This window comes from Emydura macquarii, unplaced genomic scaffold, assembly GCF_026122565.2.
Source record: "Emydura macquarii macquarii isolate MOO-44397 ecotype Brisbane River unplaced genomic scaffold, CSIRO-AGI_Emac_v2 contig_629, whole genome shotgun sequence".
Classification (NCBI taxonomy): Eukaryota; Metazoa; Chordata; order Testudines; family Chelidae; genus Emydura; species Emydura macquarii.
The window spans coordinates 4,726,400-4,753,287 of record NW_027130766.1 but is presented as its reverse complement, the minus strand read 5'-3'; the positions used below and the strand labels follow the sequence as shown (position 1 = coordinate 4,753,287).

The 26,888-nt window shown below is 45.6% G+C and overlaps 1 protein-coding gene and 1 non-coding gene across 3 annotated transcripts; one reads left to right on the top strand and one right to left on the bottom strand.

Annotated features, from left to right (window-relative positions):
* Positions 1-241: 241 nt before the first annotated feature.
* On the bottom strand, positions 242-12,136 carry B4GALNT2 (beta-1,4-N-acetyl-galactosaminyltransferase 2 (SID blood group)). Of its 2 annotated transcripts, XM_067541103.1 has the most exons (8): positions 11,684-12,136; positions 10,769-10,806; positions 8,717-8,897; positions 7,964-8,050; positions 7,078-7,265; positions 5,176-5,316; positions 3,379-3,598; positions 242-2,148 (listed from the first exon to the last, which is right to left on the bottom strand). In XM_067541103.1, exons 1-8 carry the CDS (start codon positions 11,778-11,780, stop codon positions 1,937-1,939), a joined length of 1,164 nt encoding a protein of 387 aa, XP_067397204.1. In that variant the 5' UTR covers positions 11,781-12,136; the 3' UTR covers positions 242-1,936. The 2 variants fall into 2 exon arrangements, with proteins under 2 accessions (XP_067397204.1, XP_067397205.1); XM_067541104.1 differs by lacking the exon at positions 7,964-8,050.
* Positions 12,137-21,516: 9,380 nt separating this feature from the next.
* On the top strand, positions 21,517-21,588 carry TRNAQ-UUG (transfer RNA glutamine (anticodon UUG)). Its single transcript has one exon. It is a non-coding gene; the product is annotated as a tRNA-Gln (tRNA).
* The last annotated feature ends 5,300 nt before the right edge of the window (positions 21,589-26,888 follow it).

The following is a 26,888-nucleotide window of genomic DNA, read 5'->3' as shown; positions in this document are numbered from 1 at the left end:
AAAACCTCGGTCTTACTTTGCTTTCCAAGAACGTTAGTGTAGGCAAAAATTCAAAACTCCCTTTCCAAAAATGTCTTTCATCTGTTAAATGGGGCCAATAATGCTGCCTTTCTCCCAGCTTCTCCACATAGATTGTAAGCTCTTTAGGCAGAGATGGTCTCATACGATGCATACATACAGTCTAGCACGAGGCCACGAATTTCAGTCATCTCAATTGGATCTTCAAAGCACTCCAGTAATAAAGTGAATCCAAGGGTGTGAACATGGCAGCCATTCAAGTTTAAAAACTTGAGCAAGTATTGACAGGGTCCCTATCCATCTCGACTTTGCTTTGTATTCTGTTGCCACGACTAAAGCTCTGTTTATAGAATCACAGGACTTCACTATGCATCTGGACTGTAGTACAGACTAGCTTTCAAGCAGGGTTGTTTTCCTATATGTAGTAGCTTTTAAAACACCCACCCGAATTCCTTTTAAGGACACTGCAGTGTCAAGAATACACAATATCTTATCTAATTATAAAAGTAAATGTACCAGAAAAATCCCTTTAATCACACTATATCGGAAGCTGTCAATGTCACCACCTGGAGGGACGTAGAGCACAAAGAATTTCAAGCTCTTGCTTGAATGGACAGAAGGATTTTTCGGAACCACAAGGAAAGCTGAACTTTTAAGCCAATGTTCAAATCAAAGAAGATATTTTAATGATCTGCATTACAGTACAGTAAAGGAACCCCGATCAGGGCTCCGGCATAGAAGGTGCTGTCCAATCATAACGAAGATTGCCCCTGCCCCAGCGAGCTCACAATCTACAAGATAGCCAAAGAGAAGGTAACAAAACAGCTGAGCAGAAATTAGTGTTAGTCAATTGCCTGACCAAAGCCAGAACATTTCATACCAAGGCCAAGTTCTCTCATCCTTCTTCTAGTCAGAAGTATAGGGCCATGGTGCATATTACCCGTGGTCTGCTTGTGGCATTTACTTCTTGGCCTGAGATTAGCATCTAGGTCCTACCATTGTGGTAATGGTGGGGTTTTTGGATGCTGTGTAGCTGCCCATTGGGAATGGAGCACCATTTCACATCGGCCACTAGCCGGCACATGAAAAGGACTCAGGTCATGTAAACTTGGGCTGCATTCAGGTGGGATAATTAGGAGAGTTTGCATTTTCCTCCTCTTAAGTGAAAGCTTCTTAACTAAACCAGCTTACCAACATTCCCTGCCCCTCCGTCCTTAAATAGGAGTCACCATAAGAAGTTCTCAACAGATATTGCATAGGCAACATATTCACTCCATGTAGACTAAACCAAACACTTCCATCTAAACATGAAAGTCATTGTGCTTCTGGTGCTTGGCTTGCAAACATTTATTCCCGTTACTCCACCACTCGTTGCAGTGGAGAAGGAAGTCAGTCTGTACATCCCTGACAATCCATTCAAATGCATAGGCCCTATTCACTGTTGCCACAACATCCTGTGGAGTTATTTAGCCCAGTGCAGAGGGGCTGTGGTGGTTTGCCACCACAACAAACCAGTAGTAGTTCTTTCCTCACTGCGCGGCCCCTTCTCTCTGCACTGGCTGGAAATGACACAGTGCAGGGCAATGATGAATGTGGCTCAGTATTAGCCAAGCTGACCCACCCTATGATGAGAGAAACTTTGCACAGAGGAGAACTCCATTGTAAGGCACGGAGCAGCACAGACATCCCGACAGGAGGACCTGAGTGTGGATGACACACAGAACGGCATCATCCATTTCAAGATTGGGTGCAGAGATTCCAAACTCTGCCCATTAAAAAGTTTTTATAGAAAGGTAGGTGCAAAAGGAAGGCATCCAGTGTGGCACAAATAAGTTCATTAGGCTGATGCCCAAAGTGTACTCCTGCCATGAGCATCGGGAAGGCTCCCATACGAATTACGCATGGCAAGATCAAAGGGTTATCTTTGTGAGTAGCATTTCAGTCGGTTTTTGAAGTAGTGCAAAGCGAGCTTAAATTTGATCTGCTCTTGGGTGTTGGTCCGGAACTTTTTATATTCGTTTTCTACCTTAGTCAAGTCAGGATCCGATGGGGGTTTATGTTCTTGGTGACCTATAGTGACATCATTGCAGGAACCAACAAGCAAGATGCCCAGTCCATCCATGAAAAATTCTGAGGGGGAGGGGAAAAAAAAAAAGTAAGCAAATCTAGGCAACCCAGCGTTTCCCTGAGAACAGCTGTGAAATTATTTTACGCGTCACTTCTCCAGAGCCAGACGTTGCAAATGTAACAGATCTCTACATGTAAAAGGAATTGAACCACAGGTCCTCTGGTTCTAAAACCAAGCTGCTATTGCTTGACCTCACGAACCAGGTCTGTTAACCTACAGTCACTAGCAGAATCAGATCTCCAGGGGTATCACACTGCAGTCAAGGTGTGACGGCGGCACGGAAAGACAACCCTGACCGAGCATGGCTAGAAAGAGCAGTGTTAGATGCAGAAGCAGCACAGGCTGTACTCGCACACCTGGGTAGGGGACTCATGACGGTAGCCAATGCTGACCCCTATGTCTCTATAGGGCTATTTTTAGCCATGCTAGCATGGGTATGTCTAAAATCACCTCAGCTTGCAGTGCAGATAATCATGTAGTCTAGCAGCCGGCGGCAATGTGGATTACACTGCACTTGTGCGCATCATTTCCCTGTTTTAATTGCAAACCTCTCCTAGTGTTCTAAAGAGCTGAATCATGGGACGGTGGGGGTAGTGCCGCCGACTCTGGGCATAGTCCTTTGGAGCGTTGCTGTTGCCCTCGCTGGGACCCGTTAGTTTGCCCCAGGTCAAGGCAGTTCTTCGATTCTGAACTTTGCCTGAAGCATGCCTCAGTCTCTGCCCTGTGCTCAGGGAGGCAGCCTGGAGCAGGGGAATTGCCCCCTCTGCAGTCCCAGGCCTTTCTGCCTCCTTTATAGTCGGCCTGATTTCCTCCACCGGGTGCAGTGGTGAGTGCCTGCCTCCATGACTGGCAGCTTCATGGGGGTGGGAGGTGGCTGGGCACTTGCCGGCAGACAGAAGAGGCTCCCCTCCCCCTCCCACCTAAGCTCAGTATGGGGTTTGGACCCCAAATCCCATCATTCTACTCACTCCCAGCTAGCCACCCACCCTGTGCAGCAGGAAGTGTCCCACAATGCCCAGAGTGCAGAAGCAAAGTGAAAGCAGAGTGAAAGCAAAGTGAAAGCAGAAGCAAAGTGAAAGCAGAGAGCTGCAAGCCCCAAGACTGAAACAAAAGGAAGTGAAAGAGACAAACGTAGCGTAGCGTTAGAAAACGCTTCTGCGGGGGCAAACCACATGCAGCAGACACACAATGCGTGCTTGCCCACATGCTGAGAGAGACAGGCAGCAGCTTACCTGGGTGAGCTATTCTCTGCAGTTTAGGGTCATAGCTGGCATGTCGGCTTGTGTCGGTGTGGGCCAGAAAGAAGTTGACTACCCCGCTGGTGATGACGCAGTTGGGGAACCCTTCCAGCTTGTGAAAGGAGCCGAATCTCAAATGCAGGCAGCCACTATCATCTCTCTCCTGATAGAGCAGCTGAAAACGATAGGTGTTTCCGTTCACGCTGCCTCCAACCTGCAGAGTGAGACAATCACCCACACGTTTCAGTTACCGCTTTTCGTCTCCTGCGCAGGCGAATGTTCCCAGACGTCAACGGGAACCTTTCCATTGACTGGGCCAGCCCCCTGAGGTCTCATTGTTGCTGTTCAGAAGAGTGGGAATCCAACATTAACAAACCCCGGCTTACAACAGCTTTTAGAGCCATCTAGAACAGCTTGTGAACCGATTCTTGGCGCTCATTCCCTACAATACCCTGTCCTTGTTGTTCCTTGTATCCCGGTCTGTGTGTATCAGCTCAAAAATTGGAGTGCTGTTTCCACTCACATGGCGTATGTATTGGTCAAAGAGGCTGGATTGGGTTCACTAGAGGCTGGATTGGGGTCACTAGAGAAACCAAAGTTCTCAGTGCCCAAATCAGACACAGAACATGCAGAAGCAGGATAATCTTCCCTCCCACCTGACCTAGAGAGACACCATGGGGGTCACGTCTCCATGGTACAGTCTATCATTGGCCACACTGCCAATATGCAGGCCAGTGAATGCCAGCTGTGCTTGCAACACAGTAAGTTGTGTATTAGGAACTGCACAGAGATCTCCTACTCATTTCACACAGGGCAACAAACAGCTCTCATCGGAAACTTGTTATCCTTCACTGAGGACTTGCATTGGATTTGAAAAACATGACCAGAAGCTATAGGCTATCTGTTCCATAAATCCGCCCCCCCCCCCCGCCCCAACCACACTCTCTCAGGTCAACTGTCATAGTCCAAGGTGTGGAAATATTTTCCAGAGGCGCTAAAAAACTCAATCACGAAAAAACTCAATGGGATCAAAAACAGCTTCAACTGGCTTCAAATTTTACTTACTTCCCTAGGTTAAGTATTCTCTCTGGAATTATGATCCAAGGTGAATGGTGGTGAGGAAAGATTGTTATCCAGATTGGAGCTCTTTTTCCAAAATGGGATTTGGTCTGGGCCAAGGAGAGTCATGCTCTTGGCATAAACCAATGCCACTTTTCAAGAAGAGAATTTCTAGTGTATGCACAAAACCAAGTATCCCATTGCAGAAGCAGTATACTAACTGTTCAATACCACTTAATAGCAGGAAGAAAAGTGAACCAAGACACAGGAAGGAGGCAGCTACCTAGAAGTAAGTGGCAAATATTCAGTGTCAAATGATAATGCACCAATTTTAGCCAGGCACAATTTTGAGAAGGTGAAACCAAATTTGATGCATTAAGAAAGTAAAGTAACATAGAAGAAAAATACACATCAACTTCCAAGAATATTTTGCCTGATAGCACTTCTCTCTGGTGTGTTCCTGGTCAATCTAAATATTCACACAATATTTTCCCCCTCATTTGAAAGCACGTTTCCCACCCTTACCCTGAATAGTATTTTAATACAATAATGAAGATTTCTGGCATAGTCTTATAAGCAAAAGACTAGTACAGCTCTGCAGAGGAACACATTTCTACTGCTGGAACCAACATTTTCAAAGGCCTCAGCACCCAATGTGACACACGAGCTCTTTTTAAACAAAAAACTGCCCCTGAACGTTTTCCAAGGGTATAATTTATTTGCATGTCTTACCACATCCAAGTTTGTTCCCTCCAACACGTCCACTAGTTTCTCGATTTTGGTTCTTTCAGTGAATAGGAAGTCATCATCAACCCAGAGATAGTACTTGGTCGTGACCTGAGATATTGCGAGATTCCTTCCTGCAAACCAACCCTGGTAAACGGGAATCCCCAAGACAGAAGGTATGATCAAAAGAGCTTAATAGGAAGAAAAATTATATATATGCAAACATACACACAAAAAACTGATTAGCTGTGTGCAAATCCCTTTTGTGCTAGAGTCTGTTAGGGAAAGAAAGGTGATCTGAACTAGTAAATGAGTCTTTGCAACAAGGAGTGACCTCATAGTAACAATCACTTACCCATGTGATAGAAGAACCAGCATATAAAGGACAGTTAAGCATTGGAAGCATTATCTAAGGAGGCTGTGGAATCCCCATCTTCAGAGGTTTTTAAGAACAGGTTAGATAAACCCGTAGCAGGTGCAGTCTGAGTATATTTAATCTTGTCTCAATGCCATTGGGATAGACTAGATGATCTCTTGAGGTCCCGTCCAACCCTACATTTTTACAATTGTAGGATTTTAATTCATTAGGGCAGGTGATCTTTCTACAAGAGTCCATCCTATAACAACAGCTATGTATTTGTATAGTTCCCAAGGCTCTTCATGTCCCTTATGGTGCCCCAAGGTTACCTCAATGTCTCTCATCCTTATATCCCCCTGTGACAGCAAGCCCACTGCTGGCCAAGGACTGGATGGGAGTCTGAGATTGCCTCCAAAGCTCATTAATGAGCATGAAGGAAATAAATTTTAAGCAATATGGAGGTGTCCCCCGTCCAATGCTGTCAGCCAATGGGAGCGTGGAGGATGGAGAGGAGCCTCAAACGTTCAAACTTTGATCTTCCATAGAGCAATACAGGCCAGTGAGCCAGTGTAACTATTTTTTACAAAGCTTGAATAGTTATACAATAAGATGCTCCAATCACGAAATGTGCTGGACCCCCACCATTCCCATTTACGTCAGTGAACGTTCTTCACCTCTCAGTATCAGGCCCAAAATTTGGTATAGTCAATAATGTGTTGATTAAATTGCATGAAGATTAGTGGGTTGGTAAACCACTAGGAACTGGATTAAGACCACCAACTCATCTCACACGTCACTAGGGTAGCTTACGTTAAGTTGTTGCACTAACAGTGGGGAAGCCCATATATTGAAATGGAGCATTCAGTCCCCTTTGTCCCAGCTACCATACCTAAGAGGCCTTGGTGCTAGGTCACTGAACACTCATTGGATAAAAGTTTGAACCGGTGGCCTACAGGTCAAAGATTCTGTACAATACACACAATCCCATGAGCCATTCCACTCCATTTTTTTGGAGGGGGGGTGGAACTGGGCACATAGGTCCGAAGAGTCCTGAGGAGACAGTGTTGTCCAGTGGATGGGGCACTGGGCTGGGACTCAGGGAACATGGATTCTTTTTTTGGCTCTGCTGTGTCACCTAGGGCAAGTCACTTCCCCTCGCTGTACTTCCATTTCCCCTCCCAGCTTTTGCCTGTCTCATCTACTTAGACAGTGAGCTCTTAGGGGCAAGTCCTGTCCTCTTTCTACGTGTTCATAGAGCTCCCAGCACAATGGGACCTTGGTCTCAGTTGAGGCCCATATGTACTACCATAATCCAAATACTAATAAGAGAGTATTTTCAAGAGTGCCTAAGTGTTTTAGGAGCACAAATCCTACCGAAACTCAATGGGATTTATGCTTCTAAAACAGTAGCTTTAAAAAAAAAAATCCCATCCAATAAGGTGTTATTTTGGATGCGGTCTCTCCCCGCTGAACAAGCCTGTATTCCACTGAAGGAGGGCAGGCCCTTGCCAAGACCTGTCCACACAGTCATTCCGATGCAAGTGACAGACCTTTCCAAAAGGCATGATGTAATGTTCAACGTTCTCCTCCTCGATTTTCTCCGTGATGTTGCTGTCATCAGCGACGATGATTTTTATGTCAGGGTAGTACTGTCGGATGCTCTTTATGAGGCGCCGCAGTTTGTGATAGCGCAAGAAAGCCTTCACCGTGATGGTCACCAGGGAGCTGATCTTCCTATCTGCAGCCATAAATGGGGAATTGACAAAGACTTGTGACATTTTATTACAGTTCTTTAGTTTTACTCACCATTCCTGAAAGATCTTACCTGCAGGAGGAAGGTGGACAAGTGGTTAGTAGAGTAAAACTAGAACACACAACTGCTGGGTTCTCTTAACACTGCCATAGATCTCGGACAAGAGCAACAGCACTACGTCAGCAACTGTTGGACTCTGAACAAGTCATCCTCATCGTTCCCAAGTTTTCTTATCTGTAAAATGGAGGTCGGGACATGGGGCATCCCCCAAGGATTAGCTAGCATACGCGGAGTGCATGGAGATCTTCAAATGGAAGGTGCTACACTAAGAGTCGTTGGAGCCAATATGAGGTTTTCATGGAATTAGAATGTTAAAAAAGGTCAGTTCATTCAGGGCTTTTCAGTGGACACAGCTTTGGAAGAATCCAACTGGCCACAGAACGTGGTGCTGATGCGTTTAGCCCTGGTCAATCACATCTGTTTTAGAATGGAGAGGCATCAGGAGACCAGAAAGATTCAAGAAGTCCAACATCAGGCCTAAAAGAGTAACTAACTTGTACCACAGTAAAGTCTGGAGTAAGGATTTAGCATCAGCCATTGTCATCTTGCTGGAGTCACTCCCTAACCTGCTCTTAAAAGGGCGAAAAGGCTTTTCCTATAGAGAGGCACTCTGGGAAACTTACCTGCTCCAGGATCAAACAACTTTGGAAGGATGGGCTGTCGGATGATCACAGGAAACTGAGCAACATGATGTCCGCTCTCAAGACTCACTTGGAAAACAAGAAAAGCAGAATATGGAAGTTGCATCACTTGTACATTTTCTAGTATTCTGGAGATTGTTGATGATGCAGGGGAGACCTCCAAGTCAGAACGTTGATTGGAAATCCATTTGTTCCCTGGCACTGCTTTAGGCTGGAATAGATTAAAGTGGCCCCGCTGATTTTATAGTGTGAAATGAGCGTCAAGCCTCAGTAGTGGAAAACGGACACATGGGAAACCTAGACAGTAGTTCTTTGAAAGAACTCTTCTTCCACTAACTCAAAAAATAAATGTCTTTGCCAAGCACCAGACAGTCTCCTGGCTTGGCAGTCTTGCTTCACCTCATGTGTAATTCAAAACCAAAGATTTACTAGGCTTTACAAGGACATCGAAGGAGGGCTTAAGTTTCCTGAGGATGGTGAATGACCTCACCAATCTCTGCCAAACAGCCTGGATGCTTTGAAAGAGACAGCTAAGTAGAGTGTCAGCATCTTGCATCTAGTTCTGATTTAGAGCCCCCTCTGCTCATGCTGTGTTAAGTAATGTGTCTTTCAGAAGGATTCCTGCTGGGAGGTAAAATTAATTTAGCAGATTCTTGAAAGTGACCTAATAGCGTCAGAGGAAATGACGGCAAACGGCCAGGGATGGGATGAAGAAATTGTCCAGTCAATACTCACTCATATCTACTGCACTGAGCTGGTAGACCACACTGGTGTATGTCACATGCTTGAGGATGAAATTCAGCAGCTCCATATTTGAGGTCAAGATGGTCAGTTTTTTCTCGCCTCGTCCACTCACCACGTCATCAGAGATATCAGCAAGCGTGTTGAGGGTTCCCAGGGACGCTCGCAGGATCACCTGCATTCAGTATTGTGGGGCTGGAAATCTTAGGTGTCACGGTGAAAATCACGAGGCTTACCCTCTCCTCCATCCCTGATCTGGTTCAATCACGTGGCTCTCTCTTTAAAAACAGGTTTATTTAAAGGGAAAGAAGGGAGATCTGACCCCACCACTATCCTCACCTAGTTTCACTAAAAGGAAGACATCCCTGTGGAGATCCATAGAACAGCCAACTCCCTGTCCCCAGCACAAGAGGCAGTTCATTATGGCTTTAGAAAAAGTTTTAAAATAAAAGAGTGCCAGAGGGGTAGCCGTGTTAGTCTGTATACAGCAAAAACAACGAGAGTTCTGGAGCACTTTAAAGACTAACAAATTTAAGACAAAAGACTAACTGAAATTAAATTTGTTAGTCTTTAAAGTGCTCCAGAACTCTCGTTGTTTTTAAAATAAAAGGTTGAGCTTGCTTTTAAAATTTGAACTGGATGGGGAGGAACAAAAAAAAAAAAAAAAAAAGTATGGGCTAGTCCCTCATACAATCAAGAAAGTGGAAGATTAAATCTATGAGACTGTAAAGGATTATTTCCCTAGGTAGGCAGGGCAATGTGATCCACCCAACAGGGAACAGGACTGAACTCGGGAGACCTAAATTCAGTTCCTGGCTCTGGTGTTCTCAGGCAAATCACTTCATCTCTCTCGGGTTCTCTATTTTCCTTCCTTTGTGTCTATGAAAGCTCATTGGGGCAAGGATTGTCTTACTAACGCCTGGTCTCCACTTAAGTTTTACCAGCATGGCTATATCAGTTAGGGGGTGATTTTTTTTGCTGACTTAGTTATGGTTTAAAGGTGCCTTATACCAGTAGAGCTGGAATAAACTATACTGCCAGAACCACTTTTAACTGCATCTACACTGGGTGGGGAGGGTGAGGGCAGCTGCTCCTGCTTTAACTATGCCAGCCTAAAGAGACAAAACTTTAAGGTTGTGTCCACTTGATAGACTTCTGCCAGTGTACCTATGTCAGCCAAGAGTGTGAACAGTTGTGATCCCTGGACTGACACAGCCGTGCCGGCAAAAGCCCCTAGCTTAGACGCAGTTGGACTATGGCAAGACTGCTTTTTCCGTACAGCTTGTTTTGCACGAGTGTGTGTGTGTGTTTGTGTGTGTGTGTAAGAAGGGATCCCAGTAAAATCTGAGTGTGTGTGTGTGTGTGTGTGTAAGAAGGGATACCAGTAAAATCTGAGCTTTGCTGGTATAGCTATGTCCACACTAGGACCACCTTGCCTGTATGCTTTCCGTTATACCTACACTGGTATTGAATTCCTAGCATAGGCATGTCCTGAGTGTAGACCATCCCTATGTATTTGTATAGTACCTGGCACGGCAGGCCAGGCTCTGGTCTTTGTAAGACCTTTAAGGTTATGTCTAAACTGCAAGCAACACGCTTTCCAGCCCATGTAGACAGACTCATGTTAGTTTCCCCCGAGCTAGTGCACTAAAGGCAGCAGTGGGGCATGGGTAGTAGCTCAGGTTAGCTTCCAGAGACCCAGGCTGCCTGCCCTCCCTACTCAGGTCGAAGCTCGGCTGGCTAGTTTGAGCCACCATCTGTGCTGCAACATCCACACTGCTACTTTTAGCACACTAACTCAAGTAAAGCTAGCCCGAGTCTCTCTACCCGGGCTGGGAAACTCACTCCCACATGCAGTGTAGACGTACCTTAATGCTACCACACGAATACTAGGCTGGGAACCCAAGCCCTCCCTGGTAAGAGAAAGCAAACCTCAGAGAAACATAAAACTAATGCACCTGTCATCCAGAGAGATCTCAAAGCATTCTATATATCCACCAAGATGACCCTAGGCTACAAACTTTCTTTTAACATCATGAAATATACCTGGTACTTTTCTTCAGTCACTCCATGCAACCCAAGCCCTGGAAGAACAAAGGGAAACATACACAAGGGACAGTAAGTAACAAATCTAAAGCCAATATTTTGATTCATGCGATTGTTGTTCCCCAACAAGACTCCAGTCAGCCCAACCCAACTGGGATCACAGAGCTGGATACAAACAGTGCATCCGCTCTTCTCTACGCATTTCTCCCCCTCAATTTTATCCTGGAAGAAATCTAGAGATGAGTCAGTAGTATTTTTGCATTGGGGCAACTCTAAAGATTTAGCGATAGATCTTCTGTATATGAAGATATAAGGTATAAGGCAGGAAAGTCAACAGAGCTACCCTGATTTACACCAGTTAGAGAGTCGGCCTTTAGGTTTCCATCACTCACTGCACCTTGCAAAAGCCAAAGAATAATAATTTTGTAAGATTCCAACGTTTGCAGCAATTAAATAAGCGGGGAGATGAATTTAAAACAGAAAAAACGAACTACCACCAAGCTGCATTCAGATGGAAGAGCTGGCGTGTGCTCAGACGACAATGAGACAAGGGAGAGAGAGTCTGAAATGCAGATGGGATCTTCACTGTTTCAGCTCTTTTCATAGCTGTTTGTAAAATTGCTCTGTAGCGCTATACAAAGTGTCATGTGGTTATTATTCTAATAACCCATCCCAGACATTTTGTGCACTTTACTGGGAGGAAGTCAGCTCTTTGGGTGTCAGGGAATGGATTTTGAATTCAGCAGTTTTGTAGGAAGGGTTAAGTCTTCAGAGGAAACCAAGTCTAATACACGTGCAATGAAGAACAGAATCCCCCTATTTCATACAGAGTGTACGTAGAAGTCACAAGGTCTGAGACTCTAGTGGATGTTGGGCCCGTGAACAGGCTACAAAAAAGGCACAGAACAAGTATACCTGGAATCACAATTGTTTGTAGTGGCATCACTTCCACTCCTTGAATAGGGTAGCTTAATGGCAAGTTTGGTTTGGCTATTATTAGATCTTGCGTCATCAAAGGGTTTCTGGAACAAACGAGTAGAACAGAGTCAGTGTGAGGAAGTTAAGGGATTGTGAAAATTGTGTTACCCGTTCAAACTCTGGTGTATTGTTACTTCTTTCTACCAACACCGGTTATGTGTCTCTTTTGTCTATCTGTTGTATGCTTGCGGCTGGAATTCCAAAAGAAATAGCCTTCCACTGGGGCACCAAATGAAACAACTAGATTTTCATCATATGTGGAGCGTGCAAGGGGGATGCTGAGCACTTCTGAAAGTCTCTCTCGTACTTCAGTGCCGATGGGGGAGCAGAATTCTTTGGAACTCCTGACCCTTAAATTAGAAGATCTCTGAGCTGGGAGTGTCCTCTTTGCACATAACAGGGTCCTGATTGTTGACTGGGATTCTGAGGTGCTACTAGGTCTACATTTGTGGCTGCATGTAGAGTACAAACAGTGCATGCCCAGCGAGCGTGTGTATAAATAGCAGCATAGATGAGGCTTAGGCAAGTAGAGAAATGCCAGAACCCTAGGGAACATACCCTACTCAGCGCTACATGCCCATGTAGCGCCTCCCACCTCTGAACTACTATTTTTAGGAGTGTAGCATCCTGACACCTCCCCCTGCCAGAGCCTTTCACTGCTGTGTGTAGCTACGCGTCACAGAACGGACGCAGCTGGTTTGCCACTGCAGTGTGTAGCTATGCATGCCCTGCATGCCGCTGCCAGCTTAGATGAGGCCTAAGGAGCATAAATACATGGAAATAAGAGAAAGATGTATCAGCCCCACAAAGAGAGCAGGAAATAGGGTAGGTGGTGGTTTAGGATGGTAATTGCTGAAAGGATAATTTAAAGGGGCCTGCTTTCCTCCATAGTGGTTTCTTCTACCTCAACATAACCCAACTTCAATACTTCAGTTCAGGAGACTTTTCCACATGAATTTAATGTCAGGGAAAGCTGCAGGCTTGAGAGGTCCAGAGACCAGAGGGTGCACAGGCAATAACAAGGCAAGCATCCTCCCACCATCACCTTCTAGGGTTCCTCTGTTCTGACATGAAGCAACCACCCCGCAGTCGGTGAGCAGTTCCATCTCCAGTGCTCGTTGTGACACACGGTGCCTTGAAGTAGCACCCTGTGGTCCCCGTATTCATCACTCATGGATGGTCGTGATATGTCACACAAAGCATGTGTGTAAGCTATCATAGGAAAGGTCACGATCTGCTGAAACCCATTGTTCTGTCCAAGTATGTATATCCTTTGTGTGTAGGATGTTATGAGATTTTGCTGTCTGGTTGCTATTGAAATATGTTGTGAGTTTGGGAGTCGCCAACTCTGAGATCCCTCCCCAAGAGCTGTGCAAACATGTCAGATGTAGACTCCTTGTTCTATTGTACAAGAGATTTTTGCCTTTACTGTTATGATAATGGTATAGTACAGTTTAGTGTGGCATAAGTAGACTCCATTGGGTTAGTTCTTGAACTAAGCTCTTTCCTGAAACTTGTACTATTGAACCTAAAAATATCTTGATAAATTCTCTTTGTGTGAGTGAAGAATGTATATGCAGGGCATAAAAAGACACCAACCTAAACTAGTCATGCTTTCAATTAGCTGGTGATTAACAGCTATACTGAACCCAGAGGCAGCATGACACAGCAAAACCCATAGTCGTACGTGAGAGGCAGCAAGTATAAAGGTGGGTAAAAACATTGTCTGGTTAACTGAGAAAACAAACTAACAAGCACACAAGAACAAACACACGTTCAGATCTTCTTCTATATTGCCAAGCTTAGTAAAGGTGGCGGTGTGCACACCAGTTTTTACACTAATCGTGGAATACTGCTGTGCGCACCCTTTCGCAACTCTCCACCAAAATGTTATACTTGTAAAAACAACAAGAGTTCTGGGGCCCTTTAAAGACTAACAAAGCTAAAATTAAATGTGCTAGTCTTTAAAGCGCCACAGAACTCTTGTTGTTTTTGCTGTATACAGACTAACACGGCTACCCCTCTGGAACTCTTATACTTGTAAAAGAAAAGACTAGCAGGATCTTATTCAGGGGGACAAGACAATATGCCACGTTTATTCTACATGTAATATTAAAAAGCAGTCACATTCACACACACATTCATCAAGTTCTGCAAGCTGGTGTGATATAATTACCAGTCTTTTTATGCATTGCTCGAACCAGCCTAGTGACCAAGTAGGCTGGGCAGAGGAGGGAGCCAGCCAGGCCTCTGTCAGACGTGAGAGTTCCTTGTTCTTGCGGGTAGGCCAGTAGTTGGGGGTATGTGTGTGACATTCCCCAGGGGACAATGCAGACTGTTGAACAGCCTTGTCCACTCAGTTCTCTAGCCTGGGGTGCGTTTTACACTGCTCTGCTGTGACTCCTGGTCTGCCCACACATATCCTCCAGCATGTAAATTACTGTAGGAGCTATAACCGTATATCTATATATAGCCACCTGTGATTCCCACTCCTAGACTTCCCCTCAGAAATGTGCATCTTGTACTGCCCAGCACCCTTCTGGACAACACAAGCTCAAATAAAGGCTGTCATTTCATTAATAGAAAATGATATGCACAAATCTTGTTATCCCAAACAAGGTTTCCCACACACTTCAATCCAAACACACAGGTTTAGATAAAACGAGTTTATTAACTACAGAAAGATTTTAAGTGTTGACAAGTAATAAGATAAAAAAGTCATAATTGATTACAAGTAAATAAAAAGGTAACACACGTCGAATACCTAATTTAACAAGCTAAGTGAATTAAAAGCAAAGAGTCTGTCTTACCACATGCTGTAGCAGTCTTACCGGCTGAACTCCTTTCAACCAGGAGGCAACGATGCTTCCTTTGCCCTTTAAGTGGTGTTGTAAACCCAAAGCTTGATTCTGTTATATTGATTCTATGTGAAAAATCCTAATTATTTTGGTACATGACAAATCACCACAGCAGTCTCTGTGGGCTTTGCATTTTGGGTATGTAGGGGGATCAGTTCACTGTTGATAAGTTTGTATGAAACCGCCATCTGTTTAACCATAACTAACATCTGTTCAGCAGTTATCCAGTTTGTAAAGTTACCAAAGATCATTCTGTAAAACTGTTGCTCTTGTTGAAGTTCATATGTTTTAAGATCACTGCTTAAAGTAACATTAGCAAATGTTCTGAAACAGGAAGATTCAATGTTGAATGAGGAAGTTTTGTAATAACAGTGAATGTTTTAGATAAAAAGCAACGTTATTGTTTCTGAAGGACACGTCTTCCAGTTACAAGTTTTAAGTAAATGTTAAGAGATTAGGGTGTGAATAGATGAATGAGTGGTGTGTGTGTGTGTGTGAGAGTGAGAGTGATGGGAAAAGGCACCAGTCTCAGATGTTCAAGGGAGTGAAGATAACCTACCCTGATGACCCTGGAATCCACCTCGAAGGACGAAAACAAGATGAACTATGAAAAATAACAACAGTGGTCATGCTTGAAAAACATGGGTGATTGATAATCACCCCAGGATGCAGATGCAGCATGACGAAGCAGAACCCATACAGTGGCATAAGAGCTTACCCCTATAAAAAGGGGATGAAAAGATGAAGACTTTGGGTTGGGTTCTACAATCATCCTCCAGGAACATCGGTTCGCACCGGCAGACCCCCTGCTCCCTCCCTCGTGTCTTAGCCACCTGGCCAGTGGCCACTAACACGAGCAACAGAGGATGGTAACTATACTTCATCTTTGTAGCACCTTTTGTGTGAGTGTGTGCAGGCAATTGCTTTTTGAGATCTTTGTATTCACAATAAACGTGGCGCATTGCCTTGTCCCCCCTGAATAAGATCCTGCTGTTTACTTTATAAGTCAATGCCATGAGTAGAAATGAAGGGCGAGTTCATTTGGGGGGATCTGTCCCCCATTTTTGTATCTTTTCCTCCTCTTTGTGAATCATCTCCAGCTGTGGTTCAGGAGACTGAAAGGCTGTGGGACAAGAACCCCCAGTTGTTTTTTTGCCAAGATGTAAAATTCTTTGCTCATGTTATCAAATAAAAAATATCACAGGATCTTTTTCAGGGGATAAGGCAACAAGCCACGTCTATTGTGAATACAGAAATTTGGTAAATAGTATCAATAATGCAAATACCAGGGAAACAGGATCAACACGGTAACAATATCAATATTGTGCTTTACAAATACAGAGATTCTTGCTAATAAAGTATACATCATTGACACATGTTTCAATTGGCACTTCCACACACACACACACACACACACACACACACACACAGGGGTTTCACAGATGTTATAGTTACCAGCCTCTTGGTGCTCGTGGTAGTCACTGGCCAGATGACTGTAGCACAAGTGTGTAGAGCAAGGTTCTTCCGATGCGCATCGGTACTCCTGGGTGAGGTGGTGATGCAGACCTGAACCTCCAGCCTTCATCTTTCTGTCCCATTTTATAGGAAAAGACCCCATGTATGTCTATGGGTTTTTGCTCTGTCATGTTGCATCTGCATTTGGTGTGATCCTTAATCATGCACATTGTTGCGAGCCTGATCACATTTTGTTCTTTGAAGTGGGCTGACTCCAAAGTTATCAGGGTGGACTCCTCTTCCGCCAGTTGAGTGGTAAAAGTTATCATCTTCGCTCCTTTCTTCTTCCCTCAAATGTTTTAGGTGAGGCTGGTGTTTTCTTCATCGTGTTTCAACATCCCTTACTGAGACCAATTGTTCAGTCACTCTCCCTGTCTACACCCACCTCAATTGTTCAGCCATTCACACTTCAATCACTCAGTGCCAACTCCTAGTTGAAGAATTCACATTTTTAAAGCAAACATTATTTCATTTTTGCCAGTATCTTTCACAATTAGGTAGGTATATTACATTGCACAGTGTGGCTTCTTATACTTAAAATAGGGTTTTTACAAATATATTGAAAGTGAGTAAAATTAACAGATAAAATAGTCAGTGGAGTGGTTTACAAACAATCTTAAACCAAATAGAATTATACAAAGTACAGACAGACTTGAATTATTATGCAGTAAACGGATATTTTAAAAAGAACATTTCAAAGGGTAGAACAGTAAGAGTCAGTTGAGGTTTTAGCTTTTGATTAAAGTTACAATGTGTCAGGCTGAAGTGCCTCTTGGTAGGAAGTGTGTGTGTGTGTGGGGGGGGGGGGGGAGTAGTTGTGGCTCTCTCTCATGTATTTCATGAAAACAGGATTGGGCTAACACACCCTTTTTCCTGCCAAAGAATGGCCACTTAACCAGGTGGTAGTCCGTTTGATTTTCTTGACACCTGGCTGAGGCATCAATTTTCTTTGAAACTTATCTGCCTGGTTTTCTAAACTTGGAGCATGTCTCAGAGATGTTATACAATAGAATCTTATCACTTTACACAGTGTTGCCACTCATATTTTAACAGGACAATAATGATCAGCAAATTACAAGTTTTCAAATGATACCCCACAAGGCATACTTTGTACAAAATTCATTACCGTTTTGTAAAAAGGGAGGACACAGGGATACAGGCTGTAACAATGCATATACTGCAAAGAAAAACCCATGGCAACGAGTCACAGTATTCAGGTCAACTGACTCAAGTTCATAGGGCTTAGGCTGACAGGCTAAAAATAGCAGTGTTCCTGCTTGGCCTGGAGCCCAGGCTCTGAGATCCTCCCCCCACCCCAGGTTTCAGAGACCAGGCTCTAGCCCAAATGGGAACGGTTCCACTGCTATTTTTAGCCCTGCAAGTCAATTGACCCAGGTTCTGAAACTCAGTGCCGAGGATTTTTCTTTACAGTGTAGACATACCTGGAGAGACCAATCAAAAATGATGGCCTTCTGCTAGGTGTACCCCACTCTGGCATGAGCACATAGTCTTCAGAGTAGATTGTCCTTATCAGGACCAGACAAGTATTTTCCCCCTCACCCCAGGGGTGTCTCAAACCATCATGGGGATTCCCATGCAAAAGTGAAGGTTACAATCAAAATGTTCACGAAGCAAAACGAAGACTACAGTTTCACCATGTATCTTCAATCTGCCACAGCTTGTTTGCTGACATTTGCTCTGTTGTTTGAAATGATTTTCTATCACCACAGCAACGATGTAATTGTGTAGGGAAGGCGCAGGAAAGGGAAATAAGGAAAGTCACTTTTCTGCAGCGTCAGTGCAGCCACAGATTACAGCAACAGGAGGGGTTCTCTCATTGCTATAACTAATCCATCTCCTCAAGAGGCGGTAGATAGATTGATGGAAGAATTCTTCCCTTGACCTAGTGCTTTCTACACTGGGGATTGGGTTGCCCTAACTACGTCACTCGGGAGTTGATTTTCAGTGAAGTAGCTGGATTGACAACTTTTGAATGTAAACCTGGCCTCAGTAACTCAAGCTCTAAGGAAAGATGGCGAATGCTTGGTATTTACTTCGCTCTTTATATCTTCAAAGTCCCATGCAAACACTTTATCAGCCTAATCAGTTTCTAATCTTGGGGTCACAAGGGATCTCAAGGGTAAATTTTTGTAATTTAAAAGTCACTGTTAGAAATGACTAGAGACATACAGTACCTACAGGGACAAATAATCCTCCCTTCGGAACACGGATCTAATAAAACACCCAAAAGTAAACAAGGGGTATATCTACATTGCATTTAAAAGATCCGCATCAGCTGATTCAGGCTATGTGGGGCTGTAAAACTGCAGTGTAGATGTTCAGAATCAGGCTGCAGCCTGGCACTCTGAAACCCCGCAAGGGAGGCGTGGGTCTCAGGGACTGGGCTCCAGCTCAACTCTGAATGTCTACACAGACATTTTTAGCCCTGTAGCCCGAGCCCTGCGAGCCATAGTTAGGGTGACCAGATGTCCTGATTTTATAGTGACAGTCCCCATATTCAGGGCGTTGTCTTACATAGGTGCCTATTACCCCACATGGCCTTTCCAGATTTTTCACACTTGCCATCTAGTCACCCTAGCCTGAGTCAGCTGACCTGGGCTCTGAGACTCAGTGTTGCATGCTTTCTATTGCCGTAGAGTATAGACATGCCCTATGAGTCTTAGCTGCATCTTGATACCAAAGAAATTATTGCAGGTGCAAATAATTATGCGATTTCAGAAAAATACCTCTAGTTTCAGGGGGGAAGAGGGCTCTGCCTTTTTAAAAATGTATTTTATCCCAGTATAACTGAGCTCAAGTTCTACCCCCTCAATGCTGAACCTTCCCTTCTTGGGGATTTCTAAAGATAATACATTAGAAGCATTAGATCAGACAAGTGATTTACCTTTGGCATAATCCAGCAGCTGGTGCACATCCGTGGACTATCATGGAAATCCAGAGTCGATGCTCAACCTCTGGCTATTTGACTGAAAGTACTGCATCATGAAAAGTCTTCTAGACTTAGCCCCACAAAGCCTTTATTTTTTAAAAAACAAAGTATACAGAGACTCCCTAACAAGCAGCTTGTATCCTACTGGCTGCTTCATGCTGTTAAGTCAGCCAGCTAAATGGAATGTTTATCGTTTATAACAGTGGTTCCTAATCTTTTTTTGGCTCCAGAGCCACTATTCTCCATCAGCACACCACTCCCACTCGCCCCCTGCAGCCAGATGGAAGGAGTTCAGCCAGGAGGCTCTCCCACCCCACTGGCTGCAGCAGGGAAAGGGCATGCAACCTGTAGCCCCCAGTGCTCCACCTGGGTCCCTAGGCAGCGGCTCCCTTCATCATCCAGGAGAAAGGGAGCTCTGATCTCCTGTTCCCTTGACTGCAGCAAGGTGCCTGCGCCAGTCTTTTAGCACTGTGGCAATGAACTCTGCCTGGGTCCTTAGGCAGCCGCTCCCTTTTGCAGCCAGCAGCCAGCGGGAGGGGAGCAGTGGGCCACTTTGAAAGCCCCCACGGGCCACATGTAACAAACCCAGAACCTCAGTGATAACTCTGATACTTCTGCTCTCATGCTGCAAGTTCCCATGCACTTAAAATAAAAGGAAATTACTGGCCGATGTTAGCAATTCCTGACTCATTCATTAAGCACAGTTCAAGAAGTTCTAATCACGGCCATTAAAGGGCTGAAATCCATATTTCCAGTAGAGGACTCTCTTTAACTTCTTGGGCTTTCCCACATTTTCACTTTGAGAAGCCTGTGAGTCACATGAAAGCAAAAGTCTGTGCTTATTTTCACAGACTCCTGAATCCCCTATAAGTCCAGGTTTAATCAGTTCTCCATTGGCAAGCCCTGTGAAAGATAACAATGTGTCTGCGGGCAAAGCGCACCGTTAAGCAACAGACTACTGTTGTTTAGGGTTAGAAAAGTGAGGTTTCTGCCATCAGCATAAAATGTGCAATTAGTTTCCTGGAAAGGAGTGAGGAAAGTGTGGTATCCAGTGCAAACAATGACTCTCTTGGAACAAGACATAAATGAGCAATGAACTGCAGAGCAATGAACTGCGGCAGTATGTGGGAGATCTTGAAAAACTGAAGGAATAGAAAAGAGTAGGATTAGAGTAATTGAATTACCAGCTGAGTGTGCAAGAAGTAGATATCTGCTGTTCCGTTTATCCTACACTTTAAGGGCAGGAAGAAAATCCACCAGGCCTTAGTTGCTGTCTGCCTGATGCTCCATCCCCTGCTTTAACCACTCCAGAGTATGCTGCCTTAACAGTCCATTGAAATAGAATGCAAAATCCTCCTCCCAGATCCCTGCAGTGGAGCTTGCCTCAGACTGGTCTCAATTTTGTGACTTTTTAAATCCTTTCTCGGAAGGAAATGCCTCATCTGGGTTTGAGAGGTCCTCCGCTGCAGTCTGCTGATGTTCGGGGAGCAGAGTATCACAGCTCTACACGAGACCCTGAGAGAAGGGTTTATAAGAGCGAGAAGGCACCTTTTTCTCCCATTATAAACATACGGCATGCAGTCTTCTGGAGTGGTCCCAACCACTCTGCTTGCAATGGTTGTTATTGGAGCATTTAGGGACAGCATCGTATTCCTACCCCCCCCCCCCCCAACACTTCCACAGAAAGCAAAATCCTCTTCTTGCATCTGCACGCTGCAGCTCCCCTCTGCTAGTCTGCTCTCTAGCGATGATGATAGGTGCATATTCTGAAAGCAGATCGGACCTGGGATGTGGGAGGAGAATTTCATCCCTGGAGAACACACGGCTGTTGTGCTGTACATAACACAAAACAAAACCCACTCATACTTCAATGCTCTCTAGCCGTGGCTGCGACATTGCAGCTTGCAGCGGAGTTCGTGCAAGCAACAGGGACAAGTGCTGTAACTTTGTAAATAAGTGTTTCCACGGATAAAAATCCTCCTCTTGGTAAAGGTTCAACTGTATCCAAAACAGGAGGAGAGGTACACGCTGGGGAGGTCTCTCAGGTGCCCCTCCCCAGGGTTGCAGCTTTACCTGCTTGCAGATGGGTACAAATGCAGCGTGATTCCCCCAAGGTCCGTTTCCTGCTGTGCCAAACGTGAGTGCAGAAGCATCGCCTCCCAACCGAGTGACTCAGCAGCTGGCCAGGCTGCAAACCCATGTGACTTGCTCCAGTAACCCTTGCTGCAGCATTTAGTCCCTCAGGGCTTTCTGCAACGAGCAAATTGCCCTCTGGAGGCTGCCTGCGTGCGTGGTGCATCCACGCTCCGCCCGCTTTCCCTGGTGCGCGGCAGTGCGGGGAGCAGGGGGGAGGATGCTGTGGGAAAAGAAACATGGAGAATGGGTGTCTTCTTGTAAAGCACAGAGTAGTGGCTGAGGACGGTTGCCATGCCCTATAGCAGACAGTTGGTCCCATGGTGTAATGGTTAGCACTCTGGACTTTGAATCCAGCGATCCGAGTTCAAATCTCGGTGGGACCTCAGGGGACTTTTTGCCACTGAGCCTTTAGTAATTCAGGGGCAGCCTAGACGGGGGCGGGAGGCCGGGGCGAGTCCCGAACTCCCCCTCCACTGGCTAATTTCAAGGGCGGGGGCTCCATTTTGTGTCTCTGGAGCAAAGGGTAGAGACGGCTGGCTCCTTAGTGCGCATGCGCCCCCGGCCAAGGAACCGAAGTGGAACCGCAAGGCCTGGCCCCGCCCTTCCTCGCGGCGATTGGTTGAAAAGAGAGATGCGCCCGCCTCCCCCGTGCTGCTATTGGCTGGCCGGCGACGTCCTTCCTCGCCTCAGCTAGCCGACGATGACAGTTTGGTCGCGGCGGGTAGCCGCGGTGGGTCCGTTACCTGTTTAGTGTTGCCGCCCCGCCTCCGCCGGGTCTGGCTCTAAGCGGCGCTGCTTTGGGCGGGCCGCGGCCTCGTCTTCTCGCCCCTGTCCCCTCAGCGCCTCTCCCCGCGGCTCTGTGCGGGTACCGAGCTGCGGGCTCTGTGGCATCCCTGCTGGGGCCTGTCAGGCCGGGTTGGACTGGATTCCCCATCCCCCCCTCCCTCAGCTCTGACCGTTTCTGGCGCGTGTCACAATGGGGCTTGTGCATCGCCCTCCCTCAGGCCAGGCGCTGCTCGGGTCTCGCGCTTCCCGCTCTTTTGCTCGCCCCCCATACAGCGAGCTGCGGCTGCGCTCGCGGAAGGCGGTCCAAGCCATAGCGCGCGCGGGCGAGCGAGCGCTGGACCGTTACCTGACAGAGCCCGGCGTCGGTCCGTGGCTTGGCTGCTAGGTGACGCTGAGCAAGCTGCTGACATGCGCCGTGCCTCAATAGCCCCTGCAGCTGGACCGCGCTTCCACTGATCAGCCCTGAGCCCCCCCCGGCGGGGCGGCTCCCTCTCCCGCCCACCCGCTCCCGAGGCCTGATTTTTAGCGCATCCACTGACTGGGGCTGGAGTGATGGATGCACCGTGCTGCTACTAAGCAGCTGCCTCTTTTAACCGGGTCAGATCAGCTGGTTCGCTGCTGTCCAGGCAGGAGTAGCTCCACCAGGAGATGGTCTGCACAGACTTTGAAGGCCCCGCTGTAATTTCTTAGGAGGAGTTTGCTCAGAGTTTGCTCTCCCCCGTCTTAAGTCTGCTGGGTGCCCACGGGCCGTTGCATTTCCACGGTTTCGTGTGCTTAAGACGAGAGAGGCCAGCACACTTTAAAATGTGTCACGTAGGTTTCAGGATGATTTTTAATGGCCGGTCGTGTCTGAGAAAGGAAGCTAGTTATAAAGAGAATGTAGCAATTCACCAGTTGCCCTCCTGTCGCTGCATACAAATGTTGGAGTATTTCAATAGCCCTCCTGGTATTTCAGACCCAGGTTGCTCCGAGGAATTACAGTGAAGGCTTCCTGGTCTAGGGTTAGGGACTTGGTTCTCTATTTCCTGGCACTTGGACAGATGATACTACCAGCAGATGGCAGACTGTTATAACTCCTGTTTGTCAGCTGCTGAAATAAGGAGTGAAATCGCTGTGTCTTTTATCTATGCCCATCTTTTGAGAGGGCTTCACCCTTCCTCTCTCCACTTGTTTGCAGGTGGTTTTTGGAGAGCGTGTCTGAATTGCAATGTCAGTTGCTTCATCCTATGAGTCTTATGAAAATGGGGGCAAAATGGAGTCTGAGGAGTGAAGATTTGCTCCCACATGGGTCTGAGATTAGGGAATTAACTGATTTGGGAACATGGTAGGCAAAAAAATGGAAAGCACTAAATTAACTGATAGAGGCACTTATTCTTTGCTCTTACTAGGATGTTAATTTCCAAGTATTTTATAAAGACAAGGCATTGATGGGGAGCAAATGCCCACATTCTTTTAGGATGGGTTACTCAGGCATTATAGGACACTTGATCTTTTTTTGGAACCCTCATATTGGCACAAAAAGGTTATTTTACCTAAATTTTCCACAACAAATACAGCTGTGTAGCAGCCTGAATCACTACAGCCATGGCTGTAAATGTGGAATCACCGTGCTGCTTATGTGGTAATTCCCTGAGGGCAGCTCTTCCCGTGTGAGACTGGAAGGGTGGCTTTTGTTTTTTCCTCATAATTATTAATGCATTGTTAGTTCTCACCACCTATTGAGTCTGCTGCCGGCTCTTTCCACAACTGTATTATATATATGGTCCTGGACCTTTGAAACCCCACCTGTCCCGTGGAAGACTTTTGAGCAGCAGGAGGTATACCATTGACTAACACTGGGTTCCTGTACAAAGCAGTTGGAATCTCAGAGTTCCAAGATTGGAGTTGCCTGGTTGCTTCAGGAGATTCTAAGGACGCTGCAGGCAGAGTTCAGGAGGCCATGCTTAAACAAATTTCAAAGACTGGTTACAACCCCTGTTTTCTGTGCTGCTGGTAAATCCTCTGTAAAGACCAAAGGCCAATCAAACAGGAAAAGCCCAGAAACCCAAATCTCTTTAAGACAGATTATTTCACTCTGACGCAGGTTACAAGGAGCTTAATTTGATTAAATAGGTCAATCTTCGTTGAGAACAGTAATACCTGGGTATATTTGATTTATCTTCCCCTGCCTTCCTCTCAGACAGGAAATAGAGACAAAAAGCAAAGCTCTTATCTGTCAGTGGGCAAGTTTTAATTTTTATAAGGAGAAGGGTGCCTGATATTGACATGATGGGTGATACGATCCAGTAGAGGCTGTTGGGAGAGGAAGATTGGGGGGGGCGGTAGGGAATGAGAAACTGGTCTTGTTTTTAACCTGAAGATGCTTGTCTTGATTAGAAAACAGCTTATTGTGTGTGCTGATTGGAAAGACCCTTTGAAAGGATATCTGATGTTTTGCCTTTCAGTGCCAACAATGGGCCAAACCCTGCTAACCCTGACCTGGGTTAAATTCCCATGAACTTCAATTGGAATTTCACTCAAGAAAAGATTGCTGGGTCTGGGTGGTTTTGCCCTCTGTCCGTTTTAACTGAGCAGAATGTTCTGTGTTCTGAGCTGTAAAATCAGGAACAGGTGCTTCTCAAAACTACTATCATCCCCACCACCACCACCAAAAAAAAAAAAAAGAGAGAACGAAAGATGGTCAATGTTTTAAATATTCAGCAGATTTATTTATAGTCCACAACAAATTAAGAGCATCTTCTGCTAACTGTGTATCAGATGCTGAACAGGGTGATGCTGGCTACAGAGGAAATGCATAACTCTCAATTTGGCTTAAAAATTAGTTCCATGTTATTCCCCCTCATCTCTTCTATGGGAGCTGGGCTCCTTTATGATGCATCTAGGGCCTGATCCTCAGAAGTGTTGAGCACCCTCCACTCCCCTGAAGCTCAGCACTCTGCAGGATTGGGCTTCAAGTTAGTGTGAGTGGTGTCTTAGCAGCCGGAAGTCATGCAAGTCAAATGGCCAACTGCAGCGATTTGTTCATACGTGGTGCTGACTAAGCCAGTCCTGATGTGACGTCTACTTTGCCACTAAAGTATCAGAAGCTGGTACTCTGGCATTTCCAAAGCACAAACACTTGACGTGCAGAATTGCTATAACAGGCACCAAAAGGTAACCCTGCCACCTCTTCCCATGTGTCACTTATTTTTTTATGCGGGAGGGAAGAGAGTGGACAATTCCTTCACTGAAAAAGCCTTTATTGTCTGTAACACTACTAAGTCTTACACTGCTATATGCTTACTTAAAACATATCTTTTGTACCTCTGAAGTAAAGTGTTTCATATTCTTTAACATCAAATATACTATTGTAAGAGAAATCACAGGATGCAGTAGGGGTCTGTGTCGTGGTCTTGGCCACATGTCTGACTCAAAGGAGAAGTGATGGTGTAGACAGCTCTGCCTCAGACAGGAAGCTTGGATTCCTTGCTGTCTTACTTTCAGTATACATTTTTATTGCGCAAGTGGGCAGTGATTTTTTTTTTGGGTGGGGTTCCCCCAAAAAATCAAGACACCCACAATCACATCTGCTCTTGGAAAATTTCAGCCTTGGTGATCGCAGAAGGATACACTTCATCTGTTGGAGGAGTAACAGCACGGAAAGTGGCAAGGTGAGTGTCCCAGCCCTGCCAACACCTCAAATCTGTCATCGGAGTGGGAGGCTCAGTCACACACCATAGGTCATTTAATGCTTGGCCTCTCTGCTGAGCCTGTCAACAGGTTAGTGCTAAGTGTGAGGGAGCTAACTCTCACTGCCACACCGGGCTGGGTTGGAGCAGATGGAACCTTTCACCTCTAGGTTATTTCCCATTTCCATTGCTCTGAGCCTTCCTGTCATCACTCTTGCTTCCTCTCCACGCACACACCTTCAGGTCTGTTAATACATAGGCCTTCAAATGCCCACTAGGTGAGCGGAGGACTCTGGCTATTACCTCCACACTGCCCTCTTCTACTGTAAAGGACTCTGCCAAGCATCAGAGAAGATGGAGGAAGGAGACACATAGCTAGAAGCAGGGAGAAGAGGGCTCTGAATAAGCTGTTTGCAAACTTAGCTCCTTCTATGCCACTGTAGGCACTTGTGTGCCGTGAAAATGCTTCACATTTCAGGCTGGCGGATGGCCAAGCCATCACAATGACAGCTGTTGAGATCTAGCTCACTCCCACTTCTAAAAAGATCTCCCTGCAAACCTTTCTCCATGGTGCCTTTCCCCCCTCTATAATTACTATTGGCTCCTTATTATCTTCATACCCCTCACCAGACTGAATCTGTATTTTAAGAGGTTGTTTGTGTTTTAAATGATAAATTACATATGTACTAAATATTTCTTTTTGCATAATAACCTGAGCGCCTTGGTGGGGGAAGATTGGGGGGGTATCGCCCCCCAAATATAATTAATAAATGAGCAACATCCAAGTAACTGGCAGCCTGGTATGTGAACAGAGTAAATATGTAAATTTATTAGGCCCCCTAAAATCTTTGGGTGTGATAGTTATAATAATACTTAACATCTTTGAAACTTAGATCTCCGTGTGCTTTGCAAAAGGTGAGCAAGCATTATTATCCCTGTTTTACAGGTGGGAAAACTCTGTTACAGAGGTTGACTTGCTCAAGGTCACCCAACAAGGCAATGGAATTGATTTTTGCTTAGAACTAGGTGGGGTCAAATTTGATGTCAAGCTTTATAGTCTCAGGGTTTTCTTAATGCCTGATTTAAGTGTTGATTGATAGAAGTGCAGCAAGTTCAACTAGTGTGTGTGTGTGTGTGTGTGAGAGAGAGAGAGAGAGAGAAACTAAATGAAAATCAGCTGTGAGGGCCTAGAGAGCCCGCTGCCTTCTTGCTGCTAAATTTAGCTATGT